At 35.4% G+C, this 26,265-nt stretch overlaps 1 protein-coding gene across 1 annotated transcript; it reads left to right on the top strand.

Annotated features, from left to right (window-relative positions):
• Nucleotides 1-1,095: 1,095 nt before the first annotated feature.
• LOC110109205 (T-complex protein 1 subunit zeta 1) lies at nt 1,096-26,265 on the top strand. The gene is made up of 15 exons (XM_020840159.2): nt 1,096-1,367; nt 1,452-1,515; nt 1,611-1,746; nt 4,562-4,713; nt 4,806-4,853; nt 8,849-8,941; nt 14,119-14,225; nt 15,701-15,815; nt 15,882-15,968; nt 20,944-21,148; nt 21,270-21,364; nt 25,302-25,370; nt 25,575-25,682; nt 25,767-25,885; nt 25,962-26,265. Exons 1-15 carry the CDS (start codon nt 1,234-1,236, stop codon nt 26,035-26,037), a joined length of 1,608 nt encoding a protein of 535 aa, XP_020695818.1. The 5' UTR covers nt 1,096-1,233; the 3' UTR covers nt 26,038-26,265.

The raw sequence follows: 26,265 nt of genomic DNA, 5'->3' as shown, positions 1-26,265 counted from the left end.
AAAGATGGAGTATTTATATATATTGGGCCAACTTCAAGTGATTTTAAGGTGGATATTAATGTGAGAGCCATATACATGCCATGGAATGACCACAAGCAACTTTCAAGCAACAAATGATAAAATAATTGTTGAATGATTATGCCTTTAATATTGAAGGAGACTCATGGTATATATTAATTGCAATCTTATAAGAAAATTTTCTAACATGACCATTACTTCATATGGGAAATGGTTAAATGATACCTTAAAAATGCCTAGATAGGAAATGATAACAACATCAAGCTCATAACGAAAAAAGAAAAGTTATTATAGAATCCAAATGATTAAATAAGGACAATATGAACTAGATATATATTCCAAGATGTTTATAAGGAGCAAATTTATTGACAACTCTTTTAGAGAATTGACAGACATAAAATAAGTTATGAGATGCGAGCCGTGGAAATGATAAGAATTCATTTTTGTGTTGAGATGATGCAAGCCTGTGCATTGAGATTTTTGGGAATTTGAAAATGACTATGCCCATATTACTTTAAAAAGGTGGCGGTGAGAGAAAATTCAAAACACAACAAGAATGGGCTCAATATTTAGAGTTGTTTGAATAACATATATCAATACGAAGATGATTAAGATAAAAATATTCATTGTATGATATGATCATAGTACATAAGTTACAAAATAACCTTACTAGGAGAATGAAAGAGTTGCATACTAATAGGTATAGAGAGACATAAATAGGGATAGAAAGATAATGATTTTGATCAATGTGCTTATTTGGATTTATTATGAAACAAATATTTATTATTAAAATTCAATTGATCCATTTGATATGCACATTCAAAAAAGTTCAACCACTCTATTTGTCAAAAAAATGTATATATATAATTTCAGATTATTTTATAAATAAGCAAACTTGCTACTTTTTTACAAATAAATTCACATTAAAAGGATATAAAATGTCATACAAACAACTAATTAAACTACATTTTTAAAATTTAAAAGACCCAATATTCAAGACCGATAGCCAAGTCCGGCCGGACCGAACCGGACGAGCCGCCATTCGCCTCGCACCCTTAAAAGTTAAAACCCTCTCTGCTCACCAACCGAATGCTCCAGAGACATATTTTCCTGCATTTCTCGCGATTCTTTGGAGTGCGCTTGCTGCTCGGATAGTTCATTTGAAACCCTACCGCTCTCTTTGATCCTTGTTAGCGGCGATTCCGGCGAGCGGAGATGTCGCTTCGCGTTCTCAACCCTAATGCCGAGGTCCTCAACAAGTCGGCGGCGCTTCATATGAATATCAACGCCGCCAAGGGTTTGCAGGATGTGCTCAAGACTAATCTTGGTCCCAAGGGCACCATCAAGATGTGATTCTCTCATTTATTTTCCTCTTCTGCTTTTACGGCCAGTTTCCTTCCCATATATGACGATTTCATGCTTTCTGTTGCTAGGCTTGTCGGAGGGGCGGGGGATATCAAGCTGACCAAGGATGGGAATACCCTTTTGAAAGAAATGGTAGGTGATATCCAGTGGGGTTTTCGACATCAATAAGTTTTGCAGGTAAAATGATTTGCGTTTGTGATTAAATATGGTTTCTGTTTGATCTGCAGCAAATTCAGAACCCGACGGCGATCATGATCGCGAGAACAGCCGTTGCTCAGGATGATACAAGTGGGGACGGTACCACTTCCACTGTGCTCTTCATTGGCGAACTTATGAAGCAGTCGGAGCGATACATTGATGAAGGTTTGTGATATCAGCTCTAAGTTCATCGTTTTTCTGTGATTTTTCGTTAATGTGAGGTTTTTATTTCGCTTTGGCGATAATTTTAGTGATTAGCGTTTTTGCTGAGTGCGTGTATACATTTACGGAAGCTTTGGTTTTACGCTGAATTTGGTACAACCGCGCAGATGCCATTTTGTATGAAATTTTTAACATATTTGCATAAACATGCTATTTACTCTATAGGTAATTTGAATGTTTAAAACGGCGATTTTCTATTTATATTTTGAAAACATAAGCTGAAAGGAAACAGAACCAAATGAAATCTTAGTTTGTTTATGATTCTCACCAAGATGTGCGGTAAGTGAACTTCAAGCCTCTCTTTGTTGATCCTTGAAGCTGAAGGCTTATTGTGTCATTGATGCGTTAATATTAATTTTCCTTGTCTTCTCTCTTTGAGTAGTGAAGTGAATCGGGACAATATATTATATTTTTTCCTGGTTTTCGCTTTGTAGTTGCAGCTTCCACAACGTATTCACGCCTCTTGCTGTGTATCTTATAGTGGCCATGGGAGATGATTTATAGAGAGAGCTTGTTAGCAATGTTTCAGCTGTGTAATGATCATTTTAGAGTACATATAATGATTAAGACTTGCAAAAGTCAGGAATCTTTGAACCTATATGTTAGAATTCGAGGGACTTTCTTTACAATTTAAGTCACACAGCACTCCACTCTGTGACCAAGTTTGTCTTTTCAAGCAATTTGATGAAAATGATATTTGAACTATGCCTGCTACAACAAGCTGTAACCACCTAAATTGTTTGTAAAACTTTTGGCTTAGTTTATGCCATGAAGAAATGAAACTACTACAAGGAATCAATTCACTGTATGTTGAATTGAGTGGTTAAAAAGAGATATTGAAAATGAAACTACAGGCAGCCAATGCATTTCTAGGTTGCATTTCCTAGTTTAATAGACATTTAAATATTTAATCCAAAAATGGTCTTAAACTTTACTGGTGGCAAGAGTGGTTGCTGGATATACTATCTTGGATTGAAATGTTAAGTTATAGCGTGGCATATTATTTTTGGCAATGTTTATATGAGAATAACCTTCTTTTACGGTTTGAGGTTCCTTGCTTCATAATTGCTGCTGTTTTTTTTTTCCCTTTAATATAGGAAGCTAGCTCCCCACTTGCTTTTATTAAGCAATCTGTGCTTGTTATGCTGAAAAATTAGGAATAGTACAAGGAAAATAGAGTTGGTATGGGCGTTAAGCAACTAAATTTATAATAGGGAAACACTTAATTAGACCATTTTGTAGAGATTTGGAAGAATGCAACATTTTTCTAGAACTGATGCACTAGAGTCGCCAGTGTTCAAATGGAAGCAGCGGAAGTCATATTCTGACTAGATGAAGTTTATGTTTTGTTTCAAGTATTGTTTTAAATATTTTGTTTCCTTAAAAGGATAAATCTTCTTCTGTGGTGCTAACCTGTAGCATCATGGGATTTGGCTGTCATACTTCATTGTGCTTAAGCTTGTGTGGCGGGATATAAGATTTTGATTAGTTTACAAAAATTTTCAGCCAGTATCGTTGTTTATGAAAATTTTTTTTCTTTTCTAATTTTCCAACTGGCACTTTGATATCTTACACTTTGTTGGTTGAGCATTTGAATAAGTTCCTCGAATCAAATCATTTGACAAATTACAAAACAACTTACAGTACAAGAAAGGTCTTCTGGATCAACCAAGTTTGATAATTGTTATGTACTATAATTTTGCTCAATTTATTTTAGACATTCATGGATTGAGAATATATGATGGAATTATTTCTGGAGGAAATTGTGATATTGGCTATGGAAGATGAATGCTGAAGTTACTACTTCCAAATATCCATGGTGATAATGTTGGAAGAATTTAGCCTGCTTATTGTTTTTGTTTATTTCTGTTACCATAGGAATTCTAGAAGCTAATTGATGAGTTAGTAGAAATGTGCTTGGATTTTTGTCACTATTTGCACTGACTTGAGTTCATCATACTCTTGAGCATTTGTTTTGAGCTGGATAGTTTTGATCTTTCAACATATAAGCACCCCCTCTTGAGTATTTGTTTTGATCTAGACCTTTCAATATATAAACAGCCAAAAAAAAAACTAGTTTTAGACAACTGCTTTGTGATAGTGGGTTCTACTAGGGCAAGTACCCCTCAAGGTGAAGTCTTGTTTGTGCAAGTTTTTTGGAGGAGTTCGTCGAGAATGATTGCACCCTTAGTTTGATCTTCTAGGGTGAATTTGCACACTGTGATCTCTGCAATTGGGAGTGGCCATTTGTCCTCAGGTTGGTGCTGGCGATTACCCCTCCGCCCCCCCCAGAAAAAAAGCTTTTACCCAATTCATCCAAGTGAATTTTTCTAGCTTGTGATAATTGCCAACTTCTGTGCTTTTTAGGCAGCGCTGCTTAATTTTGCTCTTCAACACTAAGAATTCAACTCTAATTACTTGTTCAGGAACTCCATGCCATCAAAATATTTTGGTTATTGCTTATTTTTCTTCTGATCATTTTAAATATTAGTCTCATTAACATGCTATAGCTGCACCATCTTTTCTACTATAGTTTTACTGTCCTGAATCTCTAGTTAAACCTGAGTCTCCAAGCAAATAGTTAGGCATGGTGATATTCTCTAAGAATTATCTCATTGTAAATTTTGATTATATGTCATAAGTATTTGAACTCATTTCTCTTATCTTTTTGATATATATGAATATGTTTACTACTATGTTAGTGGAGTTTGGCTTCTTGTTTTTCTTTTAAATTGCTATTGAATTATATTTGGTGTAGGGATGCATCCAAGAGTATTAGTTGATGGGTTTGAGATTGCTAAAAGAGCAACTATTGAGTTTTTAGAGAAATTCAAAACACCTGTTGTCATGGGTGAGACGCCAGATAAAGAGATACTGAAAATGGTTGCAAGAACAACTCTTAGGACAAAGGTAATTACTGTTTATCTGATTTGTTTCCCTCTATCATATATGTTCGTTCCTCTCTAATGATGAAGCATATACCTTTCTTTATATTTTTGTAGTTATATGAAGCATTGGCAGATCAATTAACTGACATTGTTGTTAATGCGGTAAGCATTTTATCTGTAACTTGAATATTCCCAACTTATTTTCTGTTTCTCTTTTTTTAAAGCGTTCTGTTCTGGAAATTTAATTTTTGATGTGTTAATGTTAGTTAACTAAGAAGAAGATATAGTGGATTGGTTCTTCTGTTTTTGCTTTGGTTTGGATGCTGCCATTGGGTTTAAAACTATCCAGATGTGTTAATGCAAAACTTAATTGGAAGCGCAAAATGTAGGTGTTAAGGCTTAAGACAAATGAATTGAAATATATGTTTATTTTTGTTGGTTTGGATATTTATTCTTTTCTAGGACTTTGATGTTTTCTATTATGAGCGGTGTATTCTTTGATTTTCCAATTAAACTTGCTTGTTCTTTTGGTGGTTGGGAGAAAATTGTGATATTAAAGCTTGGAAGGTTGCATCGTTTAGTGCTCATTTTGGTGCTGCTTGAGGTAGGGAGTATTAGTGTGGTTGTGTCAAGCAGCATAGTTGGAGCTGGATGATTTAGTGCTTGAGACTACTGGGCGTTTTGACTGATTTGCTGATTTAGTGCTTGAAACCTGCTACGGTTTTATGTTTGCGGCTGATTAGACTTGCTCTTTGGAGTTTTAGCGGCTGATTTACAAGTTGAACGGGCTATCCAATTCAGTGAATCTGGTGGCTTAAAACCTGGTGCCCATTTTGTTTTGTCCGTATGGAAGGTATTAGGATTTTTTGAATGATGAACAATGGACTAATATTTTGTGGATACAATGTCATTTTTATTGTGGCATGAATTTTCAATATGAAATATTATGCATTTGAAATTCTACATTTTTTTTTTGATAAGCACAAATGAATTTTCAATATATATATATTGTATTTTTTGATGTTCATCTAATGGAATGAATAATTGTCTAAATTAAATGTTTGTGATCTTATGAATTTGATTATGTCTCTTGTTGTTTTGTGATTGCAGATCTGCATTAGGAAACCTTAGCCCTAATGACGTCCTACATCATATATGCCCCTCATGATTTTGAGAATTAGCAACTACATCACTTGTCCGAATTCTGTTAAGCCTAAATGTTATGTTTGCACTAAGGATATTTACTTTATGTTGGTAAAACTTTCATTGCAAGAACTATCATCATTTTAATGCTGAGTTGGAAAGTATCAGTTTCAAGGGAAACAAAGCATGTTTTATGCATCTTCTCACTGAGAAGTCCCTCGGCTTAATTGTTGGAATTGATAGCCATGCTTGTAGGTATTTGAAAGGGTAGCGTTTACAGCATTGACTCATATAACTGCTTATTTTCCTGGATAGGATAGTGAATGAAAATGAAATAAACTTAAGATTGAGAAGTGAAATGAAACAAGCTTAAATGGTGAAAAAGGCTACTCCGTAAAATGAAAAGTAGATTACATGCACAGTTCCAAGTTTAAACAAGGAATGCTATAGGCCAATTAACATCCATATTGGCATCAATATAATGATATTGGCTTACTTAAAATTGTGTAGTCTACTGGTTGCAAGTAGTGCTTGCTGAATTTGGAGCTGTATTGGCGAGTCCCTTGTGACTGTCTAACCCATTGAAAGCACAAGACATTGCTTGAAGTATATTTGCTTAGTATATCTAACAGAACCAGCTCCGGCTTACAATGATTGGTGCAATTTATTTTCATATCTTTTTTTGATGTGAATCGGTCAATTTGAGGCCCATGAATTTCTTTTAATGGATAAATTCAAAGGGGCATTCACTTATCCTTTATCTTACTAGCTTTTGATATAATAGATTTACTAAAACTTGAATCATGATATAATAGATTTACTAAAACTTAAACTTTACATTTTTTAAGTGTCTATCCATCTTCTTCTTTGTCTATTTTGCTTTCGGCCCCCTTCATTTTGAAGGAGGTGGAGGACGGGTATTGAATGAAGGCTAAGGTAGAAGTCATACTTTGCTTGGTGATAATAGGCCTATATGAAATTTTATAGAAGGTTATTTCTTGTCTTTTTCATGGGCGTTGTTTATGTGGAAGACCGTCCTGTGTTTTTTGTTGAAAGTGAAGGGTAAGTTTTTTCATCCTTGAAATATAAGGAACAAATTGTCACTTAAGGGAAAAGGTAGGATTCCAAGCATAAATTTTCTTATTCTTTTTTGTTTGAAAGAGTTTTTCTCAATTTTTAATCTTTTAGTCTCATGCCGCAAACCTCTTAGCTTTTCTATTACTGAACCTGATGTAGAACGGAGGGGGTCGGCCAAAAGAGGGGAAAAAAGGGAAGGCGTCCACATACGTTGAATGTGTCCACATATGGTGAATGTGTCCACATTCGATGGTTGTGGACTAAAGGAATTTCCAAACTTGAATTATTAAGATAAGGAAAGTGAAATTATGACAAATCTATAATTAAATTCAAATTGGGAGAATTAAGGAAAGCCTCAAATTAATTTAAATTTGAATTTAAAAACTTTCCAAACTTATGATGCATCGAATAAGGAATGCCTTCAATAATCAATTTGAAAAGTGGAGGGAAAGAGGAAATGGGAAGGGGGTAGGGTCGGCGGCTAGCATGGTTATGGGTGATTGATATGAGGGGTTAAAGGTGGCTATATTTAGAATCTTAAAATAGAAAAGTTGATTTAAGTCAACTCCTATTTAAAATTCAAAATTGCATGATTTGATGGACTTCCCTAAAATAGTTTTCCTCATTTAGGAAGTCAAATTCAAATTCAAATTCAATTGAATATGAATTTAAATAATTTCCAAATTAAAGGGAGCTAATTTAGGAAAGGATTTGAATGCTAGATTTTGAATCTTGGAGCCAAGGGATGGATGATGGCCGACGACTTTGGGAAGGGGATTGGGCCGGTTGGGTGTCTTTTGGCCTAGGGTTTGGGTGGAGTTTTCGACCAATATGAGAAAGAGAGATGGGGAAGGAGAAAGAGAGATGGGGAAGTGGTGGTTAGGAAAATAAGGAGAATAATAAAAAAAAAAGAAGACAAAATTGCGAGCGTTGGACTCTTCCGAAGACTGACGGGTGATATGTTGCCTTTTTCCAAGGGACTTCAAATCACGAGCCCGGAACCATCCTACGGCTGGTGAAAATTTCGATTCCTTCCCATAGGAATCTTACTAACGTCCTCCCAAAAGAACACAAGCGCATAACACAAATTTTTATTATAATTCCATTATATCTAATACAAGAGAAGGGGCATCTATATATAGGCCTCAAAAGAAACTAAAAAATAAAATTGCCCTTTGGACATTTACATGAGATAAGACTCTTAAATAAAAAGGGTAAAAAAGGAAAATTTCAAAATTAAATAAAAATACAATTAATAAACTAAAATAAAACGGAGTGATCTCGGCCGTCGATCTTCGACTCTTCCTTTGAATATAGTCCACCGTTGGATGTCCGCACGCATCAGAACCAGTGTAGTTAAGGACTGTGTGGTGATGATGAATGTCAAATATGGCTGGTAAAGTTGCTTTGATAATTTATGAGATGACTGCATGCATTAGTTCCTTACCTTATGATGATATGGCATTCACCCATGATCAAGTTATCTTGAACAAAGATTACGTGTAGCAAGAGAGTGCTAGGAAGATCTACTTTGACAAGATGGTAATTCATTTATTTCATATTTGTTTTGAATCCATCCTTAATAATCTAGTCCTTTATGATCATCTGGCCTTATGCTTATGTCAGTATATCGTTGTAGTTTCTGATTTTGCACGACTATTTATTTTTCTGATTTTGCACGACTATTTATTGAACGATTTTAATTTCAGCATAAGACTTCCATTAGCATCTTTAGCTACCATTAGGAATTCCTACGACATGATAAAAAGGCTTTTCTTAAGTTGGTGATAATCACTTTGAAAATGCATTTGGCTTGTTTTTGCCTTTTCTTCTGGGGACAATCTGGACAGTTTTTTTTAGTGATGTTTTTTGCTTTTTCATTTTGACTGTGATATGCTGCTTTACCTCATACTGATTTAAGGATGTAATATTACTAGGTGCTCTGCATCCGTAAACCTGATGAGCCAATTGACCTTTTTATGGTGGAGATAATGCATATGCGCCACAAATTTGATGTTGATACTCGTTTGGTATGTTTTTGTACTGGTTTCTTTTCTGATACTTTATCTATCTTGCCTTCCTTGTTGCTTTTGTGATTACTGAGAATGATATAAGTATATTGAAGGAGTGTGAGGGGCAAACATTGGAGAGACAGATTCTTGTTTAGTGGTAACTGGAAGTATCAACTCCTGTAATTGATCTAATTGCTTCATCCATTAGAAGAGTTGGTGTAATAATAGCATTTCATATTAGAGTATCTTGCTATATTCTTAATAATGTTTTGAAGTTCTAGGACTACCTAATGATAATAAATCTATGGCCTTTTGTATTTCTTTCCATTGCATGTATTGCACATAGTTATTGGTCGTTGTCAGTGCGAGAATTGTTTTTTTCTGCGTTTTTATGCGTCAAGCATAGACCAATTACTCTTTTTAGTGAACACATAACAATTAATAGACAGCCTAAGCTCAAAATAGAGAAAATATTGCAAAGCATAAAGCAGTTTTTAAGCTTAAAATTGAAAGAGGATTGATTATACCTTTAACAAGGAAGAATCTATTCAAATAATTAACGGAAATCTAAATTCAAAAATTCCTGCATCCTTAATTGATCTCTTAAAAAATTTTCAAATGCAAACTAAGCAAAAATCATTCATCTTGAAATTAATAAAAAATCTTAGATACTTACCCAAACATTACACAACAATGTAAGAAACATTATAAAACTAAAGAACATAAACAAACCTGTGTAGCTGCAATATACATGTAAAAGAGCTAGTTGTAGTTTATACACGTGTCTAGTTGCATTATTTGATCGACTAGGTGTGTGTATGAACATATTTTATCTTGGATATCTTCTTTTGTTATCAAAATTCTTAGAAACAACTGCATGTATAGAACTTGGAGGCTCATACTAAACCTTTAAGCCATCAAATACTGATAAATTGATATAACTATCAAATATTCAGTAAACTTATTATTTCATGTTTAAATTGGAAAATGTGCAGTTGATGAAGAGAAACAAGGAGGCTCATATCCAAAATTAGACCAAATACTTCTTCACTATATTAGCTGTAGTTTTTGCATATTGATTGCCATAGCGTTACAGGGAGGGCATGAATCTAAATTGGACTGAAATTTTGGCATTCGCATCTTCCTACTTACTATAACAAATCCAGTGAGGCAATGAATCTTAATGGACTTGAAATTTTGTATTAATACCATCATCCTTAAAATAAGATCATCACTTTCTTTTAAGGGGGAAGATTGTCTATTTATGATTTAGTAGAACCTCTTTTAAAATTAATCAAACAATTTTCCTATTTCTTAAACGTAAATATTTACCTTTCATATGCTATGTCCAAGTCAACTGCAACTTTTCACATCATATTTCGTTTTCCTACTATCCACCTATAACACATCTTATTGGTAGAAGCCTCTCTTTCTTGGGTGTTTGTTTTAATGGTCCCTTCATCCATCAACATCATCATTATTAGCCTTTTGTTCAAACTTATATGGGTCATCTTTATGACCATTACTATTTCTTTAATTTTTTGTTTAGTGCTATACTAGTGCTATCTCCTTTTTGTTTTGCATGGAGTTTAGCTATTTTATAATAACCATTTTATTTCATCCTAATATTTCCACCATAATTATATTCAATTATGATATATTTTTGCATCGTCTACCCAAGTTTTATAGATGAGTATTTTTCTACTAATCATAAATAGCTATTGTTCCTATCCCATTTTCGATATGATTTTTTATCATATTATTTTTTTTACTCATGTCACACAGCCTCTAAAAAATACGCCATCATCAATGAATTTTTATTACTCACTCCTTGGATTCATATCTTAAAGTCAATATAATTTCAGTTATAAAATACTGTGATTCTACTTTATATTTTTTTATTACATAATAATCTTAATTTCATTCTTCATTTTGACTTCCTAAATTTTTGTTTTGGAAGGTCCTAAACTCATTGATGGAGTCGTTCTATTATATGAAAAATCCAAGGTTCTTTAATCAATCAAAGCTAGGTATCATTAAGTCTCTCGGTCATACTGAATTATAGATGTCGATTTCTTATCCACAAAATTATATATATATATTATATGCTTAGTTTTAATTTTAAGCCTCTTGTCTTTTGAGTTTCCATCATTGTTTTAACATATCATATTGTGTTCTTTTTATTAATTTACTTCTCTCATTAAAATAATTTTTGTCGGCTATATTGTAGCCCAACTTAAAGAGTATAAATACTAGTTTTATTTGTTATCTTCTCATTAGTATTTCATTCGATTATATAATCAAATATTGAGCATTTTATCACTGATTTCATTCAAGCCAACCATTTTATCCATCAATTTTCTGTCCATCAGTGTGCCACTTAATGCCTATTCTTAAACTTTCTAGCATAGAACAATTTATAAACTTATTTTTCTTGTTTCAATTTAATTTATTGTAAATGTAATATTTATTCTTATTTTAACATTATTTCGTCTTGTAATTTGTACTCCATATGTTTGAAGAGAGAAAATCATAAATGACTATTTTTATTGAATTACTTTCTAGTCAAACAAATATGCGTCGATATATAAATAAAAGAAGAGAAGAATTAAGGAAAGTAAAACAAATGAGGATATCCATAATAACAATGGAATATTATGATTATAAATGATGCATTTTCCTATTATGAACGAGGTACATGTGATAATTTAGATATGTTAGATGTGCGAACGGATGCCAACTTGCATCTGAAAGCAGTATGGACCAGAGATAAAATTGTAAAAGATTTGTAGCCGAAAGGGTGCGAGTGTTGCAAGAGGAGCACATTGATTTGTGAAAGACAATAGTGCTAAATAGATAAAAAGAGTCGACAACGAGATCCATGTTAAGGAGGGTACATATATGATCTTTAAACATAGATATCGATAGAGAATGGCTATGTAGGTATGCATGAAGAGAGTATTGATATAGAGTTTCGATGGTGTCAGTTCAATCTTTTCATTGGTGCGATAGAAATGGTAAAATAATGTGGGCATGATAGCATCTTTCAAGAAAATGGAATTATCGGAGGATTGCACTCTAGACATAGATGATGATCTTAGGGGGGGGGGGGGGGGGTTGAGGGTGGTGTTGAGGTTGATGGAGAATGGATGGGTAATAGGCAAAGAGAAGTGTGAGAACAGTCCAATGGTGATCATAAGTTCAACGACTTCTGTGGGAAGGTGTTTAGAGAGGATCATGATGATTGTAATCCATGATCTTGGTACTATATTAGAAAAGAAAAAATCATAAATGATTATAACTTTACTGATTTGTGTTTTCAGTATAAACATAGACATTCCTATATGTGCGTAAAAAGAAGAGAATCATTACGAAAATGTAAAAGGAGGGTATTCTCAATAATGAGGAAATATTAAACTCATAAATATTGTAGATTTCCACTATAAATAATTTAGTACATTTGTTAATTTAGATATGGTAAAACTATAAAAAAAAAAAAAAAAAAAAAAAAAAAAAGATATGGTAAAACTATATAGCAAATATAATTTTGTTTTAACCTTAACTCCGCTTTCATCTTTTCATCATAATTGGTTTACACTAGAACGCTTCATTTCTGGATGATGTTTTTGTTCGCCCTTAACTATTTTTCACCTAGATTGGGTTAAGTAGTTGCGCTTCACTCTTGATTGATGTCCGAATGAACAAGATCATTGTTCTCTGTAGTTGTGGAGCTTTTTCATAAGAAATACCCTAGCAGTAGCACATACTAAATTAAAATTCAATTTATGTATCTCGACTTATATTTTTTGACTTTGTTGAGCTAATATCACCACTAAACTTTTTTGATCTACAATTGGGACTGCCAATTGCACTTTTCCTGTAAATTTGAATGAATAATAGGAAAAAAAACTATCTTTTTCTAGCCTCTAAGTGTATGATAAAACGATGAAAAGTCCCATAAATTCCAATCCTTTACGGACCATAAACTTCCAAGGTAAACCATAATAATCTGTAGAATTAGTGTATAAAGGTAGCATTGAAAAGAACAATTCAAAATTCTTGATGTAGTAAGAAAACATTCACTGACTACAGAGTAGGAAGAACAGTGATAAAGTTAGGTAGAAATATGAATTCAAAATTTACTCTATCTTCTCTTCTTCATAATATGATCCTGTAGACCTTGCTAGTTCGCTCCTTGGGATTTTTCTGCTCTCTTTTTTTACTTTTGGGAATTGGCAAAAATTCTGTTGTTGTGGAAGTGAAACAGGAGTCAAAGAGTGTTTGCCTTAAAATATCTACTGAATGTAGTAGAGAAGGGCAAGCATTAGCTCTGATGTTCATGGGACCCTACAGAATGACCTTTGACCTTTGAAGCATTGTCAGCTGGGCACCGTTGAATCTAGGATGACCTTCAACTTCAAAAGCGTCGCCAAAGTGCAGTTAATGAAGGACTTCATCATATGCAGTCATCTACTTCACAAACATAGAAATGAGGGTGTCATTTTCATAAGGGACCAGGAGGTAGTCAGCATGCATTATGCCCGTCCTTAATCTGATGGGTCAAATACTTTATATGCCATCTTTTGGTTTGATTTCATTCTTTCTATAAGAACCTTGAATTGAAAACAAACAACCTTACCGAGGCCAAATCATACGAGCACTCGTACATCATGAAGATGTAACTTGGAAGAAAAGAACAAATCTTGGCAGCGTATTACAAGAGGCACCTTTCTTGGGACATTGTTTCCTTTCAAATATATTCCGTTGTGTTTTTTCCTTTTAGGCGTGCATTCATGCATTCCGTAACTGATGCATCTTTTTAAGCTTTGCAGTATTGAGATTGCTAATTGCTTCTCATTGTAGAAGATCCATTTAGTTAATATTTCGTGGCACTTCTGGCTTATTTGTTGAAGATGTTGCTAGTCCACATTTGTTGAATCTATATAATCCTTTTCGATAGCTTCAAATTTTGATTACCTTACAGAACAATTTTTTATTCACCATTTCTTAGGTATTTGCACTTGATACTTCATCTTTCTATTATATATTTTCTGTTTGAATAAGCAATACCTTTGATAATTTGTTGACACATTGAAGCTTGTCTATTTGATCCTAATAAATTGTTTTTGATTAATGCTCGTCATTGGGTGGTACGAGACAGTTGAATTTACCTACGTGGTTATTGGCCTTTTTAGGTAGAGGGTCTTGTCCTTGATCATGGATCTAGACATCCTGATATGAAGCGGAGGGCAGAAAATTGTTATATCTTGACATGCAACGTGTCATTGGAGTATGAGAAAAGGTAAAGGACTCACCTGGATACTCCCTTTCATTGCACCTGCAGATGTTGTATTCATTGCGAACATTGGAAGTTTGTTCTTTTGCTTATCCTTTTCTATATTATGATTCCCTTGGTTTTATTACCTATGGTAGAAAAATAGATCATTTTAATTGGTGTTTACTTTTTTAAGCACTAGATTAAAGGTTTTCAGACAGATGGTATTTAGTTTTTTTTCTACTTGTATTTTCTTATTTATGAGTCAAGGAAGAGAGTTATGCAATATTTTTATAAAAGAGTTATGCAATATTTTTATCCTGAACCCTGGTTGGGTGTTTGGGAAGTGGCGACGACATTGTTTAGATCTACAAAATCAGTTGGAAATGTTCTTTTTTTTTAATGATATCATAACTTTATTTGTTGAATAATGCCGGGTCAATGACCATCCTTATGATAGATCAACTAAGTCGGTGGGTCCCACTAGGAGGGGGGGCAAGAAGATAAAATAAGAGTAATTACTTATAGTAGAAGATCAAGATTGGGAGGGAATTAAGAATATTTAAAGAGGGCTGATTTGACTGGGAGGAAATTTGAAATGTTTGTTTAGAGAAAGAGTGCTGATTTGGTTGTGAGGGAATTAAGAAGGTTCTAAATATGGTTCATGTTAGGAAGAATTTACTTAGGGAGGTTTTAATTGGGAAGGTTTCCTAAATCATGTTTATGCTATTTAAGAAGATTCTAATTATTTAGGATGATTTCCTAAATTATGTTTATGCTGATTAGGAATGTTCTATTTGTGTTATGGTGTTCTAGGGCTATTTAAGAAGGAGTTTGTCTAGGATTTAGGATATGTTATTGATGAGTTTTTGGTGAGTGTTTGTTGTTTGTTATTTTTTGTGAGGGATTCTAGTAGCGTCTAGAATTTGGGAGAGAAGGACATCCTATCGAAAGAGGACCATTGTATCTTGGTTGTTCGTATTTATTTTCTTATCAATAAAAACCTATTGGTTTGATGAAATTTACTGTTTGTTCGCTGATTTTTGGAATTGGTATTAGAGCAATTTCTTGGGACCGATGGTCGGGAGAAAGTTGAGACGTTGGAAGAAAAGTTGGAGGGGAAATTAGAATAGCCGCGAAGGGATGTGAGATTGTTGAATGAGCGTTTTTCAGCGATGGAAGGAAGGTTTGAGAATTTGGAAGATATGATGAAGAAAATAATCGAGATGTTGTGCTTGACAGTCTCCATAAAAAAGAAAAATCCTTTGATATTCCCCCTCTTAATATTAAGGGATACTAGATATTCAATTTAATTATTTTATCCAGGTTGGATTAACTTCTACTAGCTATACTTTGGAGATTCTGTTATTCAATTCAAAATCTTAATAAAATTTGGAAAGTGTCTTTTTTTTTTTTTATTGCTTGGGGAGCAAACATGTTTCTGTTAACATAGGCCGAGTTCTTCATTGTATGCATGTGCCATTAATACTTGTTTTGCACAGCGAAGTAAATGCAGGTTTTTTCTACTCGAATGCTGAGCAGAGAGAAAAGATGGTTGCTGCTGAAAGACGTCAAGTTGATGAGAGAGTAAAAAAAATCATTGAATTAAAGCAAAAGGTAAGTCAAATATATCTGTGTTTTATTGAGGAAATTCAGCAACTTATTGTTTGTTGTCGTGTGCAGGTTTGCTCTGGCAATGAAAGTAATTTTGTTGTGATCAATCAGAAGGGCATTGATCCTCCATCTTTGGATCTTCTGGCTAGAGCAGGGGTTAGTTATGAAAACTGATTTCTTATATATACTACTCAATCTCCTTTGATAATTAGTAGCTCTCTTTAACGGGCTATCGTTCAGGCTTTGTTTGAGGCAGTTTTAGCATTTCTATTTTTTTTCTTTTGAAAACTCCATTGTCAACTACAGTTTAAAAAATGCTTTAAAAAAATATTCAAGAAAAAAGTTTAAAATAGCAACGTGTCTTCCAAATTTATTATTTTTATTAATTATTTTTCTTACCACTAAAATAGTTGAAAAGCATTCCAAATATTGCCTCAGTAAATTTATGCTCAATGAGTGGCTGAATGTGAAAGTTTCTCAATGAATTAGAAGTAACCCCTTTCTCAAAGATGATTTGGATTTGTGTATGTTATGATTCTATTGATGAGTGTTGATAGTTTAATTTGTGAACCCTGCGTGAGAATTAATAGTGCAATAGCATTTTTTGCAAACACTTGAAATGTTTTAAGCCTTTAAAATCAATTTTATTTGTGATATTCTTTTACTCTTCATTTTTGTTAACACACATTTTGATGTTGAGCGATGTAATTAAATGAAAATTTTGGTGAGTTTTTTTTTTTGTAAGTAATATTGAGAAGGGAAGGGATACATTTGTTATTGAAGGAGAATCATAGAAGAGGATTGAGGAGATAAATTAATGAATATCTATCAGAGAGGAAGACATAGTACAACATGGAGGAAATCAAGGAGAAATCCTAAAAGGGAGGAAGAAGAATCCCCAAATCAAAGCCTTTCTTGAATTCATCATAAAATTTGATTTATTGTAAGACACTAGATTTTATTTATCAAATAGGGTTACAAAGATAAGGTCAAATGTAAATTTAATCCTACTAAAATTTAGACTTAAAACTATTAAAAAAACTATAATAAATATAAAATCCTAACACCAATAAAATAATTAAATAAAATCAATCGTAAACAATATGAACTTTATATTTGCTATGGGATATCCATTCTTTTGAGCCGCAGGGAACTTCAGAGTTGAAAATTGAAATGCTATTGAAGGACTAACTAAAGATCACCCTCTTTGGAATAGAGCTAATAATTTCAATTCGAGAAGATAGGAAGATGAGAAATTCATCTCACGGTGAAAAAGATGAAATGATAAAACATAAATATCAATAACGATAGTTGTAGAAAGTTTTCATTGTAGTTATTGAAGCACATTATTAAAACCCGACTAAGTTGATCTAAAGTATTGGCTAATTGATTGAAGTTGCCATTTTATTTTAGGTTTATTGCTTGGTTTGACTGCATGGCACAAGTGAAGCGAACTTACAACAGTTTTGGTTTGTGAATGGGCGCGGAAATTGTGGAAGTTGTGATTTTTGTGGGTGGATGCTGGTGAATGCGAATAATGTGAGAGAGTGGGCAAGGATGCGTGCGACACTTCTAGAAGATGTGTAGATGGTTCTTGTTTAGTGCTAAAGATGAACTACAAGCAAATTTGAAAGCATCAAATGTCCTCGTAGATGAATTGATAGAAGTGGAGATGGATGTAATGTTGTAAGACCAAGGTGAACATATTTCCAGATTGTTGATGCTTGCTACGACCTTCATATCTATAAATTGACTCCATAACATTCTTGTCTGTGCTGGCATGGAGGTTGGGGGGTATGGAGGTTTGGATGAGCTATGCAGTGGGGTTTATGTTGGCATTAAAGACCTGCACTTGTTTGTGAATCTAGAGCATAGCTTGTTGGTGGACTTGGAAGGGATTTTGTGGTTTTTGTGGGCAATCTTGATGTTGTAATGGGGGATAGGGTAGATGGTGTGAAACAATCAGAGTTACTTAAGAAATTAAAGAGAGCAATTTAACAAAGTATTCCCAAAATAAAGTGATTACTTATAACACGGAATGATCTTCGGATTTCTTACTCTTTAACTTGCTTAGGCAAAGAAGAGCGAAGTCGATTAACCAAACAATTCAAGAAAACGCAAAGAATAATTGGAAAGCTACGATGGTAAACAAGAATCCGTGATTTAATAATGAGAGCTTTCACCTTTAGAGCCCATACGCTCAAATATTCTAGGCTTTAGCGGAAGAAGAGTATCCACATTAGAATCGAGGTCACTCCGAGGAAGAAGGAACCTAAGATCGTCATTCTTGGAAAGGTGGCCGGAGTGGTGGAGGAAGATGGTCGTCCAATGATGATCCAACGTCCCTTTGACCTTTGCTCGTCGATCACGTCAACTAAGGTGTATTGGATATGGTCGATGTATTCTTCAACGGTGTCGTCGAAATCAAAGCCCACGCCATTCTATGGTCGATGTATTCTTCAACGGTGTCGTCGAAATCAAAGCCCACGTCAAAGAATGGCGATTGGAGGATGTCGACTTGATCTTGATCGTCATGCACAAATCCAAAGTTCCATTCGGATTCCACCATACATGGTGAATTGAGAGGAGGGAGGGGAGGAGGGGCGGCTAGGAGAGGTGGAGAGGAGGCTAGGGTTTTGGTAAAAGTTAGGTTAGGATGGGGGTGATGTGGTTTAATCAAAATTCTGAAATTAAGATCAGATTTTGAATAAATTGGGAGGGAAATTTTTTGAAATTTGAATCCAAATTGAATGCAATTAAGGCATTAATGGAGGCTTAATGGGGTGGAGTCAAAGAGGGGCCGGCGGTTTGGAGAAAGATGAGTGAGAGGTTGCAAAATTGAAATTAATTTCAGTTTTAATGAGATTGGGGGGAAAAATATTTGAAATCAAATTTTGGATTTCAAATAAGGGGAGAGAGTAATTGAGCAATTAATGGGGAGCCCAATGTAGGGGCCGGCGCATCATGAAGGAGGGAGGGAATTTGGGAGAAGGTGGGGAGGTTTTCAAATAAGCAATGAATATTAGGAAAGAGTAAAATAAATCCACTTTGATTTATTTTGAAATTGGACTCATGAGCAAAAATTTCCTAATTTGGATTTTCCCTAAATGGCAAGAATTTGAAATTCGAAATTTGAATTCCAAAAATTGAATGTTAGGGAGAGGAGGGCCGGCGGGTGGATGGCTGGCCGGCGGGTGGGAAGGTGGCCGACGACTTGTGAGCCCAAGTAGGCCGGCGAACAAAGTACATGCGGAAAGTAAAACCACTATTCACTAGAACTCACAAAGAGATCTTGGGAAATTTCATGAACTCACAAAGAGATCAACAAGAGAAAGAAATTTCATTCCATCAATAATCCTCATGCATAAGAAAATTTCCATATATATAGGCCTCAAAATGATAATAAAACAAAAGACTAGAATGCCCCTTGGGCTACAATAGCGACCAACTACCCATAAGGGCAAAAACGGAAAAACTGAAATAAAATTATTAATACATAAAATGCTAATACATAAAATGCATCAAAAGTAAAGACTCTCCATCATGGCCATCGATCTCCTGTGTCGGCTCTGATAAACGCGTCGAAACCTCTTGTTGATGTCCCCATCAGTAAAAGATGGTAATAGAAGCTTTAAGCTGGGTGATGGTGTAAAAAATTATTTTGTAGATCTGTTGGAGTCATCCTTCATGCTTCCTCTAGAACGAAGAACGATATGAAGTGCTTGGCGTGATGAAGAAGATGGGGGTAGAAGTTAAAGCACAAACATGACGAAATAAGGTGTGGGTGTGGGATAAGGACAACGTTTACATGTGCAACCAACATGGGTGAAATTTATAGGGAAGCTGGTGAGGCTCAAATACCAATGAATAGCTGTGATGCATTGAGAATGAAGATGCGTGTGTGTGTCTTTGTGTGTGTGTGTGTGTTTTTTTTTTTTCTAATTAATACTGAGAAGGGATATGATGAATCCGATATAGAAGAGGACAAGCGTGTTAGAGAGAAAAAAGGGTTTGAGGAGATAGATGAATGGACACACCTCAAAGGGAGGGTGGCACGGGTAGCAATGGAGAAAACTAGGAGAAATCTTGGAAGAGGAAGAAGTCCCAAATGGGAAGGCCACAGGAAAATCTTTTGTTCAATTCATCATCAACTAAATTATTGTAAGGCACTTTGCTCTATTTATAGAAACAACATTATCAAGATAAGATCAAATTTAAATATATTCCTTTTCAAATTTAGGCCTAAAATTATTGAAAAGCATACAACAACAACAATAGACAACTAAGACAACAATAGACAACAACATGAAGCCTTTATCCCACTATGTGGGGTCAGCTAATCCTTTTTTTCCATTGTGTCCGTTTAAGAGCCAAAAGCATATTAAATCTATATTCTTAACTTAAAATAAAATAACTGCCTAAACAATAGACTTCATCTATTGTGTAGCATCACATACTATGTAGAAGTCCATTGTAATTTGACTGTTCAGTCTAAGTTAATTCCATGCTATAAGTGATTGGCTTGGCACATTAGGGAGAAACTTGCTATGCCTTTCTATGGCTGTGAGAATAGTCTATAAAGATGCTGATTGCATGCCAACATTTTAACTGTTGATAACACTAGGGATTCTGTTCCGTGTTAACACTGTAGTTAGACAACTATTTTTAGCTGAACTCATTTGCCTTTCTATCGAACACGCATGTTATTTGGGTGTGAAATCCTTATGATGATATTCTTGATCTATGAAATGAATGCGTGCTTTACAATATATCCCGGTACCCCTTTTCATATAACAAACTCTATACCCTTTGGTTGAAAGTTACCAATCTTGGATAGAAGCTCCAAGTTGTGAACATATTCTTACAATGGTTTTTGGCTTCTAGAACTTAGTGAATCATGTATATTCAAGTTCTCTGTTTTTTTCAGTTTTCCATGATAGAGCACAGTTTCAAGGTTTTCTGTCCTTTTATATAACTTTCCATAACATGGTTTGTACTATCTGTTTTACCATCTCTCTTGTGCTTATGAGGAGCATTTCTATTCAGGTCGGAACAACTATGGGATACTGTAATAATTTCAAATAATCACACTGTTCCTTTTTAATTGTTTGTTTGATTTGCAAATATGCAGATTATTGCTCTTCGAAGAGCGAAGAGGAGAAATATGGAAAGACTAATATTGGCTTGTGGCGGTGAAGCTGTTAATTCAGTTGATAGCTTAACCCCAGATTGTCTTGGTTGGGCTGGGCTTGTTTATGAGCATGTCCTTGGGGAGGAGAAGTACACTTTTGTTGAGAACGTGAAAAATCCTCACTCTTGTACAATTTTGATTAAAGGTTTTTGATCATCTGCACCATTCCCACTCTCTCTGGTTGCCCTTTTTTTCAATATAATTGTGGTTTGCAGTTTTATCTTCCATCATTTTCTTTGTTACCATTGGTATTCTGTTTAATGCAGGACCTAATGATCACACAATTGCACAAATCAAGGATGCTGTACGTGATGGTCTCAGATCTGTTAAGAATACGCTTGAGGATGAGGCTGTTATACTGGTGAGACATTGGAACATTTAGTCTCTTTTAACCATTCATTTTTAGTGTCTTGTTACCTGCTCTGTTTGGAATTTTTTGGTTCTAACTTTTTGCAAGAGATGATTTTTGTAGATAATCTTACTGCTAGTCCCTCTTACACCGTCCAGCTAACTAGAAGAATTCTGCCTGTGTCATCATTATACTGAATTTATAATTAAGTTATTTTCATTAGGAAATTATTTTTTTAATGTTCTTTGTGTGGCTAAAACTTATTTGAAAATTCTAAGGTGGTTCTTAGCAATTCTAATAATTTCATATGTCGAACTTATATTTTTCTTCAATTCTTTTCTTCTCCTTTAATCTTTTTTGTCTTTGATGATGGCCTTTTCTTTTATTCTTACTGTTGGCTGCTTGAAGGACCGTATGGAATAGCAGATCTCGGTTTTTCTCTAATATGCTAATGCTTATCCTTTCCCATTCATCTGAACCGCTGCATGCATTGTTTGGAAGTGGCTGAGTGTAAGCATATATTAATTAATATGATATTAGTGCTAGTGGAGTACGTGAATCTTATTAGAGGCCTAATTAACATATTTTAATTAACATAACTTATTTTAAATTAACAATAGTATAAACATTAACCATAGTTTATTAATATTGACAATAACTTTTAATTACTTAATTCTTTAACAATAACCTATTAATTAGTAGAACAAGAATCTATTTGTTACCCATAATTAATTGCTAATCATAATTAGAATTTAATTAAGAAAAAAATATTTGTAATCATACCTGAAATTTAGGTTATTACGTTAGTGAGGTCAAAAGACATCACCAGGAACTCATAATGCTGTCCCTCATGCATTCTGAAAGCAATCTTCGACACGTCCTTACTTTTCATTCGGATGTGATTGTACCATGACTTCAGATCTATTATAGTGAAGATAATTTTCCCACTCAGCTCATCTATTGCTAGGATGAGAAACTTGTCTGACACAATTTTCTTATTCACAGCCTTGCAGTCCATGCAGAACCTTCAACACATATCCTTTTTCTTAGCCAATAGCATTGAACTAGAAAAAGGGCTCACACTAGGCCTGATAATCCCTACCTCCAGCATTTCTCTGATCAATTTCTCTATTTCATCCTTCTGAAATTGAGGGTAACGGTATGTCCTTACATTGATGAGTGACACCCATTCCTTCAGGGTGATAGCGTGCTCCTGCTCCTTAGGCGATGACAATCCTTGAGATGGTTAAAAGACATCACTAAACTACTAAATCAATGGCTATACCGAAGGAGGAATGACTCCACCCTTCTCCAATCTGATCCCCTCTAGCCTCTGTAGCTTCACCAAGAAACCTTCCTGCAACTCATGTATACTTATCACCATGGTTTTAAGTGACATCATGGCTTTGGATAGCTTCACATCTCCCCTGATCACTACACTTCTACCCTCCACCATCAACTCCATTGTCATTGCTCCCCAGTTGACCTTGGTATTCCCTGAGGTTTGCAGCTATTTCATCCTAGGATGACATCAATGCTCCCTAACTCCAATGGGAGAAAATCCTCCCTCACATGAACCCTCTGTATGGTCGGCACTACACCCCTACATATACCCAGCCCGTCTCCACCTTCCCCTACTTTTTCTCTCTTCACTTTCATGGTACGACTCGGAGTGAATCCTATCACTGAGTTCAGGAAGACCTTTGCCATGTCTAGATGCACTTGTCCTCCTCTTCTACACTTGCCTCACGCCTACCTCCCTCAGTTTTCTAGTCATCACTGACTGAGAACCTGAAGAGTTCGGTCCCTGCACCTGTGTCATGGAGTATACTTCTCATGACATTGGAAGCATAATCCCTTCGCCCTCTCCTCATGCATCTCCCTCTTAGTCAGCCTTTTGAACTTCCTCCCACTTTCTCCTCCTACATGCTTCTCCATTGGGGTCTCGCGAAGGCTGCCCAGTGTCGAACCCTTAGGTGCTGAGTGGTAGTCATCCTATATGGTCGACCTGAATTGTCACCTCTGGCTCCCTTCTATAGGTGCTTTTGATCCTCAACCATCTGAGCTAAAAAAACCATAGCCTCTCCCAAGTCACGAGGTCTCATGACTCTCACTGCTATCCGAATATCTGATTTTAGCCCCTTCATAAAATTTTCCTCTAGAACAGTCTCAGACAGTCAATCCAGTAGACTCGTCAGGTACTCAAATCTCTCCCGGTATTGTTCCACCGAGCCTTTCTGTACTAGGGCAAAGAACTGCTCATAGAAGTCTCATCCCCTGCTATTTTGGAAACGTTCTAGTAAGCACTCTTTGAATTCCTTCCAACTATGTATGGGCCGCCTCACGTCTCTTCACTGGTACCAAGCCAATGCCTTCTCTTCGAAACATAGGCCAACTACCGTCAACTTCTTCTTTTCCGTCAATCCATTGACGGCAAAGTATCTCTCTACCTTGTAAATCCATCAATGTGCATCTTCTCCTTTAAAAATGGGCATCTTTAGTTTTCGGACCTTCGAATCTCCCCCATTTCCCTTGAACTCTCAAGAATTTCTCTTTCCCCACGTGCGAGCGTTCATACCCAAACCCTTCTTCTATTTTTCCCTTATTCCGTCAAAATCAGCATCTCTTTGGCCATAATCCCCTTCCCTTCTTTCCCAATCAGCACCCTATTGCTCATACCCCACAGGTCCACACCTCTCTCCATACCTTCCACGCCTCTCCTCTCTCTAGAAAGGGTCCAGATGGGGCCTTCTTCCCTCTCCCTCTGCGTTCTCCACCTCATTTTCATCCCTACGAATTTTAGAATTCATATTTCTTCCTACCGGCCCTCTTGCCTCCGATGATGCCATCTTTTAGTTTTGATGATTCCATATTTTCTTCACCATTTCTTGAAAATATACGAGAACTTGCCTTCTATGGAGGAAATTCTATCCTCTACTGTTGGTTTGATTTGACACATCTCATCTTCAAGCCGTTCTTCCAAAGTATCCACCTTCTTGGCCGCCATCAATATCCGAATTTTTGTTAGACTCAAAAATCTGGATCTTGACCCCCAAAACAGCAAAAAGCCACGTTTTCGAATGAAAATTTGCTGCAGGAATTCACCGAATCAACCCACAAACAGCTCAGAAAACTACTATGATACCAATTTGATAGGGAACACTTGTAGTTTTTAAGCGAAAGTTATCAATCTTGGGAAATCAGCGATAAATCTCCACAAAACTCTAAACAAAACATGAAAAACAAAAGATATTTTGTATTATTTGATGAAAGGAATAGGAAAATACTAAGATAGAATTGATCCTTTATTCGAGAGGAGGATCTATCCCTCTTAATTCTCTATATGCCGCTACAGCCCAAGAACGCCAAGCACCGAAAAAGAAAATCAGCCACAATCAACATAAAAAATAACGCAAAATAACTAAACAACTCTCTCTCTCTCTCTTCCCTAGGCAGTGGACTCCACCCCAGGGGGCTGGATTTGGCTCCTGCAGATCAGCAGGCCTTCGCCAGGCCTGCTATAGCACCTGATCCATCCCGAGGGTTGGGCCGGTTGGCCGGTCCAGGAGGGACTGGTCTATCAGATTCTTTCCTGGCTATTAATTGTCTTAACACAAAGGTCACTTTGTATATCTTTGTAGCATGAAAGCAAATTGGTTCTTCAAAATTGACGTATATAGGGGAACTATTTCTATAAAGGTTGTAGAGATGATGTCTTTAGTGAGGCTATGTAATTGGGACTACTGAAACAATTGAATGCATCTCTCATATCCATAGACGACCCTTCTATTATTTTTATAAAAAAATATGATGAAATCTTCTGTTCAAATTCTTCAATGCCTACTATTGACAATACTCATTTGCCGCATCTTGGATATTACTTCTCTCCCATTGTGCGAATCATATGAAATCATTGCTTCATAATGTGACGCTTTAAATTTGTTTATAGGGGGCTGGGGCTTTTGAGGTTGCAGCCAGACAGCATTTGATCAATAATGTCAAGAAGACTGTTCAAGGGGTTAGCAACTTACCCACACCTTTATTTTTCCTCTGAACTCAGCAACCTGCTTGTGACTAAGGCTTTATTTGGGACAGCTTTCTTACTGCTTCTTAAAGCAGCTTTTTAATATATAAAAAATAATATTTATTGTTTTAAAAAGCAATAAAAAAGCCGTCACAAACGAAACCTAATTCCTTATAAAAAGAAATCCTGAATTTTCAGCGGGCTCAACTTGGAGTTGAAGCATTTGCGGACGCTCTAATGGTTGTACCGAAGACATTAGCGGAGAATTCTGGCCTGGACACTCAGGATGTCATCATTTCTTTAAAGGTAATAATTCCTCAAACTTGTCTGGTTATATAGAAAGGATCGAGAAACTAAGACCATTTTACATGGTTTATTTGATGATAACAGAATGAACATGATAGAGGAAACGTTGTGGGTTTGAACCATCACACTGGAGAACCAATTGATCCCCAGATGGAAGGCATCTTCGACAATTACTCTGTTAAACGCCAAATTATCAACTCCGGGTACTGTTAAAAATCTTGAAACTTTCAAACCCAGCAGGCCCTTATCTTATTCTGAAGCATTATTTATCTTGTGCAGGCCTGTCATAGCTTCCCAGTTGCTGTTGGTGGATGAGGTAATTCGTGCCGGTCGAAACATGAGGAAGCCAACTTAATTTCAATTTTTGCTCCATTGCCTTTTTTGGTTTTTTTCCTCTTTGCTTTAGGCATGACGCCTCTTAGTTTTTGAGGTGGCTATGTGAATCTACTGCAGCTAATAGTTTTGTTCTGCTCTGATGTGGTAAGGTGTGTGTGTGATTTTGTAGGTGGATCTAAACTTAATTTGTTTGATTTCTGAGTGAAATACTGATCAAATTTTGTTCTGATAATGCACTTTTTGGTCA

This window comes from Dendrobium catenatum, unplaced genomic scaffold (genome assembly GCF_001605985.2).
Source record: "Dendrobium catenatum unplaced genomic scaffold, ASM160598v2 fragScaff_scaffold_1520, whole genome shotgun sequence".
In the NCBI taxonomy this organism is placed as follows: domain Eukaryota; kingdom Viridiplantae; phylum Streptophyta; class Magnoliopsida; order Asparagales; family Orchidaceae; genus Dendrobium; species Dendrobium catenatum.
This window is presented reverse-complemented; position numbering and strand designations above follow the sequence as displayed.